General features: G+C 38.6%; 1 protein-coding gene across 4 annotated transcripts in view; it reads left to right on the forward strand.

Annotated features, from left to right (window-relative positions):
* LOC122718703 (homeobox protein cut) overlaps window positions 1-8,731 on the forward strand; it is a 113,194-nt gene that overhangs the window by 99,203 nt on the left and 5,260 nt on the right. For 3 of the 4 annotated variants that reach the window (XM_043943966.1, XM_043943968.1, XM_043943969.1), the window contains exon 6: window positions 7,821-8,175. In XM_043943966.1, coding sequence (XP_043799901.1) covers window positions 7,821-8,175 — 355 coding nt within the window. The remainder of the gene's footprint in view (window positions 1-7,820; window positions 8,176-8,731) is intronic. The other variant, XM_043943967.1, reaches the window with a different exon arrangement.

The raw sequence follows: 8,731 nt of genomic DNA on the forward strand, positions 1-8,731 counted from the left end.
TTTTTTTTTTTTTTTTTTTTTTTTTTAAATCATTGGATGATACGGCAGTTCCAGTTATTTGGAGGTTAGGTTTTTTTAGGTTTAAAAAACGAAAGTGTTTCAACGATGAGAAAGAAAGAACGACTGATAAAAAAAAGTGTGTGTAAGTAGCTCGAAGAAGATTATATAAAAATATGGAATGGCCGATCCGGTGGACACTTTAATCGTTAATTATTTCACCAATCCCTTGTTCACAACGAGCTCTTTGTGCCGCGCGCGGCCATTTCTCAATCGAGTAAACGAAACCCGACCAACTCATTGTTCCAAACTTCCATCGAATCTTGGTGGTGATTTACGCGTGGTAAAAATCGATCGTGCGTTTATCTCAAGCCTTTCATTCGAAATTTCACCGAAAACCGAATTTCGATAAATCTTCGATCGAACTGATATGCATTAATTTCGAGACGAAATTCAATCTTCACCTTTGTCATATTCGAAAATTGTATCGTTTCGAGAAATGGACCATTCGGAAGGACGCAATAATTTCGCGATTAGAAGAATAATTAATTTTTTTTTGATCCACTTGCTGAAGAAACGTTTTAAATTACAGCAACGGAATGAATATTTACCGAATCGTATTGGAAAAATAATCGGGAACTTTGCTAAGCCTGTGACAAATATATCTGGATCTTGGCCCACTGCTCAACGAACCTTGTTCAGACACCATTTATTATTGCCCGCGAGCGGTGCAACACAATTGATCCAAGCAACGACCGATCCAAGAGCAACGCACCGCGAGATTACCGTAATAAAGATAGTTGGTACCGGTCCAACGCTGTTTATCCAAGAGATTTTCTTCCTTTCTTTCGCGTTACGCGCGAACTTCTGTCCTCGTAGAATGGCGTAGAAGATTGAAAATAAAATAAAGAAAAAAAAATTCTCTTTGCTCGTCGTTTCCACGATTGTACGAAAAATAAAAAAAAAAAAAAAAAAAGAAAAGAAAAGAGGAGGAGAGATGTCAACGATTAATAATAATTCCTAGAGATATCTCTGTGTTTTCACGAAGCGTGCGTGCGTGCTGGTTCGAGAAACCAGGAAGAACTTGAAGAGGAAGAGGTTATCCAATGGTAAACTTTTTGAAGAAATTACGTGCTGATACTGTTTATCTCTCTCCTAAGGAATAATTACAGTTCTTCTCCTTTTAAATTTTATCAGAAGTAAAAAAAAAAAAAAAGCGTTTAAGTAGATAGAGGTGATCTTGAAATCTGTAAACAATAAAAAAAAAAATAATAATTGCATATTGTAATCTTATATGTGTATATATATATATCTCTCTCTTTATATATAGCTACTACACAACTTTTGCAAACAAAAGTTTCCATCGTGTCTTTAAAAATAGCGGAGACGTTCAAGGTGATTAAAGTCATTGCTCCACTCTCTCTCTCTCTCTCTCTCTATACGTATAAAACACGAGTTCTTGTTTTTTTTTTTTAATGTTAATATTAAATCCAGATTGAGCGATAAAACGTCCAGATTTAAAATGCAATGGTATTTGATTTGATCGTTATAACGTCTGCTAGATGTATAGATCTGCGAATATTATATAAAACGTCGATAGAAGTATTATATATAAAAAAAAAGAAAGGAAAAAAAATTATATTATATATCATATATATAAATGATCCGTAAAGGGATCAAATAATAAAAAAGGTATGTTATCCTTAAAAAACATGTACAAACATAAAACATAAAAAAAGATTATTAAAAGAATTCAACCAATTGGTTGGAAAGAAAAACGGTTGTAACGTTCTTTCAATAATATATTTCCGAATGGTATTAGTGATTTTTATGGAGGGAAAAAAAAAAAAAAATAATTAAATTATCCGGCGCGCCGATTATCCGTTTTTACTTCTTTTTCGCTTCGATGTCGATTCGTTATTATTCGGCCGGTTTTAAATTCTGACTTTCGAGCGTTCGTTGGCTCCAACTATCTGAAATCGCTAGGAATTCTTTTTTTAATTCAGTTACATACCCTTTAGAGCGTGCTCCGTTTATCGAAATGCGGATATGCATCACCACGGTCATGGGACTCTAATTGTGCGATTATAATTGTAAAGTTGTTCTACTGCGCGCCGCTTGAAATATGCTTGTTATTTCCTCTTCGCCGCGAGACCGGGTAAATAAATGGGATGTAAAATACAGGGAACCGGAGCACGAAAGATTTTGATTTTTTCTTTTCTTTTTTTTTTAAATCATATTCGTAGGAAGAATGAAAAATTTATTTTTTTTTAAATAAATAACATCGTACGATAACGCGTACATATTTTAAATATTTCCGTATACGATATCTCTACGCAAGTAATAACACGATCGGTTCTCGTGCAAGAATAAAGATTCCTTTCAAAAGTGTTCTGTGGAAAAAAATTCGAGGAAGAAGAAGAAGAAGAAGAAGAAGAAGAAGAAGAAGAAAAAAAGTCTACTATACCGATCATGTGAAATCGTTTTTAGAATCATCATAGTTGAAGCAAATAATTAACTCGATCGCAACGTTCGTTGACCCAATCCGGCAGAGATAGCCTTATCAGTGCGCGCGATTGCTATTTCGAAATCCGACTGCGTAGGAATTGACTACGGATGAAAGAGTTGAAAGAGTTGAAAGAGGCACGCGCGATGGAAGCCAACGCGTCGATGAATACGTTAATAATAATCGACACCGCGCGATTTTCGCTTGAAATCGGTATCGAGAATCGTTCAGGTTTCACCCAAGCGGGCGCGCTTTCTAATGAGTTTTCTCAGTCGGTTCGAATTTCACTCGTACAATGGCAACGTCACAACCATTTTCTTTTTCCGTCCTTTTTTTCTTTTTTTTTCCTTTTTTTTTTTTTTTAATTGCACGCTTTAATTCCTTAATTGCGTGAAAGCATCGGGTTGAAGCGGAACGTTGAAAGATTGACCGATCGCCTCTGAGGAATCGTATACGATTTATCGCTGGAAATCACGTCTTTCTCTAATTACTGCCTCAAGACAAAAAAAATTAGTTACGTTGACCGATGTTTCCGACCAGTTACATAAATTCGAATAAATCGTTGCACCTTAAAATTATTCTATTTCCACGCTTTATAAAACGTGTATAAATAATATTTTTAATTTTCTACGATTTTATTTATTTAACAGTATTCGTCGTTAGTTCCTTCGATTCATTTTTTACATAAGCTTTTTACATTACTGGAAATTATAACGCGAATTAATTCTGTTGTCTGTTATATACGCTTTGGTATCGTTTATTGATAACAAAATTTCCGGGCCGATAATGTTATCGCGAAAATAACATTATATGTATATTTTACGAAAAGAAAAATTAAAATAATCGATATGTTAAAACGAATTATAAATATCTTAATAAAATAAATAAATATCCCTTTTTTTTTTCCCTCTCGTATCGATTAATAACGAATACACAAAATGGCAGAAATTTAAACCGTGTGTGTTATCGGTACGTCATATTCATGCTCCATAGAAACGACGTTATACGCGTGTACGTAGAGCTAATATATCTGGAGCAGACATCGAGTTAGGTTTAACGATGATTTTCCACGAGCAAAGCCGACCATTCCGAATTTCGTTCGAGTCGACAACTACGAACGTTCTCGTGGTTGTTACGGAGCACGGATTCAAAGAAGGAACCCCCGACGGTGCCTCGTAGTCGCGTATTTCACCGTCAATTAAACGCGCGCTATATACAGCAACGCACGTCTTGCGCGTGTAGAAGAGAACCTAACCTAACCACCGGCGCAACGCGAAAGAGTTACGTTCATTAGCGAGGCTACTCCGCTTCATATAGCGATTTTATCAGATTTTCTGTCCCGGTTGTATCCTTCCACCTCCTGACGCCTCGCTCGTTCGAGCGCACAGCCCTTGTCGTCGTTCGAAGCCACGGAAATTGCACGGTCTTAAGGTGGATCTTGAAAAACAGCCTCGGCCATTTCGTACGAGTTATGGAACTGTCTATCCGCTCCGTGTACGCGATACCGATGGTCGATACGCTGTACCGTTCCTGCCTCGTATATCTTTTTTAAGATTCTTTCCTCATTGTAATCCGTAGCTTAAATAATCTGAAAACGATATATTTCAAGAGAATATAACAATGAATTTGACTTTTAGTAATATATAAAAATATAATAGTTGGCTATTTTATCAATTAATCAAAGTATTTTATGTGTCGTCTGTCACCGACACTAAAACTATACGACAATCAACGCGTTGGCTCTGGTTCCCATCGATATTCAACCTGTTCTATTCTCCTTTCGCAACCACGACCATTGTTTATGATCCAAAAATACAAGGGACTCGCGCACGCCACTACATTAGAGCCTATTCTTTATCGTCCCTGATTTCTATCGATTCCACAGACACGTGTACTTTCCACGGGTCAAGCAACAATCGCGATTGGCGTAAGAAATCTCGTTGTCGAGAACACAAATCGAGAACACAAAGCGGTCTCGTAACAATCGTTTCGTTACTTAAGCTATACATACACACACACACGGGTGACAGGTTCCCACGAAATCCTTCCAAATTTTGTAATCTACCATTGTCGATATATTCACCTCTAAAACCTCTCTCACCTAACCTTAAATAAATGTCAAGATATACATTTACGGGTATTCTTTGCCAAGTATAATTACCACGGGATATTTTTTACCACGTAAAAATGCAATATGGATTTCTTATCCGGCTTGGCCATTGTCCTTACGAACTCGATTGTTCTTTCTTTCGACGATTCATACGAGCCGGTCTTTGATGCCTTGGCGCGATCTGAACGAACGAACCGTGACGTTTCATCATCCGGGAGAAACGATGGTGGAAAGACTGCGTGCGCAACGGAAACGACCAGCGACACCTAGATTATTCTTTGTCTAATTGGCACGAAAAATTATCGTTCAACCGTATATCGTCGAATTAATCGTTTTGAAAAATTTTATCGCGTATAGAAAAAAAGAAGCAATTTCTCATTAAAATATTATACGTTATACGATACGTTTGATATAATTTCCATTACGAAACGTTTAACAAAGGACGAAAATATCGATCACGAAATATTTATTACGATATCGGTCGATAATGAAGCGACACGATCCGAAGATCAACTTTTTTTTTTCATACTGTCTATGCAGATTGATAATATATTCACGCATTACTAGCAGACGTTATGAATATACATGAGATTTAAGGGGAAAAATATTAACGCAGGAACTCGATGGTAATTCGATTCGATAAATCTTTGTACGTAATACAGTGTCACAAAGTGTAGTTATTCTTGCTGCAGTGCGTTAATCAGTATTCCGTTCGATAACGATAATGTCAATTTCATCAGCTCGAACCACAAAAAGTCCGCTCGAAGGAAAAAGAAATAAAGCAATAATAACCTCGATTCTTTTTTATCTCGATGAAGTTTTTCTGTCGGTAACCGAACTGAAAACACGTTTTTCACCGATCCGTTCGTTATTACGAGATTCTTCCACGACACATATCTCGTTCTTCTAGGACGTGAAACTTGAACTGCATACACATACACAAAAAAAAAAAAAAAAAAAAAAAAAGAAAAGAAAAAAAGTTCACTTATTATTTTTATCCATATTAGAACCTAATACGAATTTTCGATAATTCAACGTCGGATGGATAACGTCGTTTCACCGTATTTTTCTTTTCTCCTCGTATCTTAATATCCAAGAGGAATTTCGAGAATTTGAAAACGACAAACCTAAGGCTCGCAAGAGTGGAGAGAATCGAATTCCTATCCGCTAATCTCAGCCTCGCAACCGTTCGATCCTTTCGTTAAGAGGCATGTCGCACACGAAAATGTCGTATGAACACGTACGTAAGAGAAGGTTGGTTGGCATAAGTCGAAGTCTGTTGGCACGGATTCAAACGCCTCTATGGAACGCACACTCGTGGATGGGGCGTGTGTGTACACGTCGCGTTTCGATTCTTCCACAGACGCACGGGGCCCCGAACCACGGCTGTCGTCATTGTCCCGGTAACGTTTCCACCCACCGCCGACGTTGTCGATTTCTTGAAACATTTCCCGTCGACCAATATTCCCGCAATAACCGCAACATCGGTTTCTTGGATCGTCGTCTACATTCCGACCTTAATGACCAATTAATCTTTCCTTCTCGTGCGTGGACGACCGCATACGTTTCTTCTATTAATGGGATAAAAATACGAAGGAAGGGACAAGTTTTCTCTGACGTATCGACCGAGCTTCGATCGATAAATTTTCGAGAGGGGAAAAAAACTTTCGAAATTCGTTTTTATTTTTATTTATTTATTTATTTTTTTTTCCTCCTCTCTCGAAATTTTTCCTAAACACCTAGAAATTATTAAATCTTGATTTTTCTAAGAACGATCCTCTTGAAATAGTACGTGATAAAAATTCGATCGATATCATCCTCCTCCGTTCAAGATTAAATTCGTCTAGACTTAAAGCTAAGAGAAGGGAGACAAAAGGAGCTGGTGGGTTCGAGGAGCTGGATAGAAAATAGAGTATTTAAAATACAACACTAGTCACTAGAGCAACAGTCTATTTATGCAACAGTCTGATGTCAAAGTGAAAACGGACAAGCAACAGAAACGAGTTCGCAAAGTTCAAACTCCTCGCCGACTGATCGTCGATTCTCGCGATCTAACGTTATATATATATATATATATATATTTTATAACATTTCGATCGCTCCCTTTAATCTTCTGAAATTAAATTAAAAAAAAAAAATCTTCCATCCTCTCATGTGGTAATCGAGGAATCGTTGTTGTTCCACTCTCCTCCCCCCCTTCCCCTTCCCCCAAGACACGCGATAACGAGTAACCTATCCCGTATTGTATTTTTCGAGGGAGCGAGCGCGTCGATCCGTGGCGAGAATGTTGGCAGAGTGGGGGGAAGGGGGAGGGGAAGGCAAAGGCAGTCGAAGCAATCAAAGACATGATCGATGGCTCATTCGTCTGAATCTTACGGCTGATTGGTCAATTAGACAGGAAACACGTAGGGGAAGTACACTTGGCTACGTGTAAGGGAAGGAAAAGGATATTTTAATTATCGTCACGGGTTTATGCTCTGCCTTCGGCTTTCGTGTTATTGATTTTGCGTTGTATTAATTGCTCTCCCACGTTCGATCGAACGTGGAATCAGAACCCCTCTATCTCCTATCCCCCTCCCTCTTTGGATCTGATTAGGTTCGAGGGGCCGCTTCCTTACCGAACGCTTCGTCCGTTGAACGGGTGAAATTGAAAGGCGCTCTCGGAACGTTCGAGATAATGTCTCTCCTAAGTGTTCCCCTCCCCCCTCTTGTCGTGAGAATTTAGAGAAAACTTGAACTTGTTATATTCCACGAAGGGGCAGAAAAGGAAAATTACACCTATCTTGTAGCCATCGTTTGAACACGATATGAAAAAAAAAATAATGTTGTCTGTACATCCAGAGTCAGAATAAATAATAAAGTAAAAGAAAAAAAAAAAAAAAAAAGAAAGAGAGATTCAGAAAAATTCTAACCTCTTCAGAGACATCTATTTACTTATATATTAATACTTTTCGAACGAGTCGAAAAATCAAAATCTTATGTAACGAAGGAAAAATTCGTTGAAACGATATTCTAACCTTACCTTTCTCCACAGTGAGAAGAACACGCGTTTCGACTCTGGATGAACAGCACAATTATGGAACAGCCAAAATTTTACCGCTTCTTCCCCCCTTTATACACCTTATTTAATCTAATGCATATTTTCTATACATACCTATAAGACAAAAACCGAGTAAGAACGCACCACAAGTTGTGCCTCACCCGTAGAGTATGTTTCAGGCAAGGAGCAGGGAATGCCAGCGTTCGCGCGTGGCCCACAGGAAGGTGGCCCACCTGAGATGAGTGACGAGAGGTTGGCGCACATTCTCTCGGAATCGGGCCACTTACAAATGAGAAGTGAGCACGAGGTGTCGAACGACGCGGACAGCAAAAGTCCGAATAGAATCGGTTGTCCGAGCCCGTTTAACAAAGAGAGGCTCGACAGTCAAAATAGGAGACTGAAGAAATACGAGAACGACGACATTCCGCAAGAGCAGGTAGTGAGGATTTATCAGGAGGAGCTGGCCAAAATAATGGGGAGAAAGGTGGAGGATACGCGTGGACCCAGAGAGTTTTCTTCCAGGTGAGGCTCGCGCGAAATAACCTCTAAACCTGTCGAGTCGTTGACTTAGAGGCCCTCTGGTGGGTCCGCAACGTAATCACTTTGATCAAAGATGGTTGGTACGTGGTGGCCGATCGAGTCGTTGACTTTTCCAAATACCGTGAAAATATCGTGCTCGTTGGCGAGTGATTTTCGTGATTGACGCGTTGGCAAGATTTGAAGGATGAAGGGATTTAGAGGGATCGGAGTCGGGATTGAAACGACGTTATCGGGTCAAAATTGAAAATTCCATCCGGTTGTGAAATCATCGTATTGTAAATTTAAATTGTCTATTAAAAAGCTTGGCAGTAGATGCGTCTCTTACGAGCGTGCATCAATTTTAGTGTTATTAAATTAATGTTCAGGGTCTTTCTATCGGTTTAATCGTATACGATACGATTTTAAAGCAGTGATTGTCGAGTAGAGTAAAATATTATCGGTGTTTCGAGTTTTTCGACAGGTTTTAATCTTTTCTCTCTCTCTCTCTCTCTCTCTCTCTCTCTCTCTCTCTCTCTCTCTCTCTCTCTCTCTCATTTTT

This window comes from Apis laboriosa, unplaced genomic scaffold (genome assembly GCF_014066325.1).
Source record: "Apis laboriosa isolate Shangri-la unplaced genomic scaffold, ASM1406632v1 scaffold68_cov148, whole genome shotgun sequence".
NCBI classification, from domain to species: domain Eukaryota; kingdom Metazoa; phylum Arthropoda; class Insecta; order Hymenoptera; family Apidae; genus Apis; species Apis laboriosa.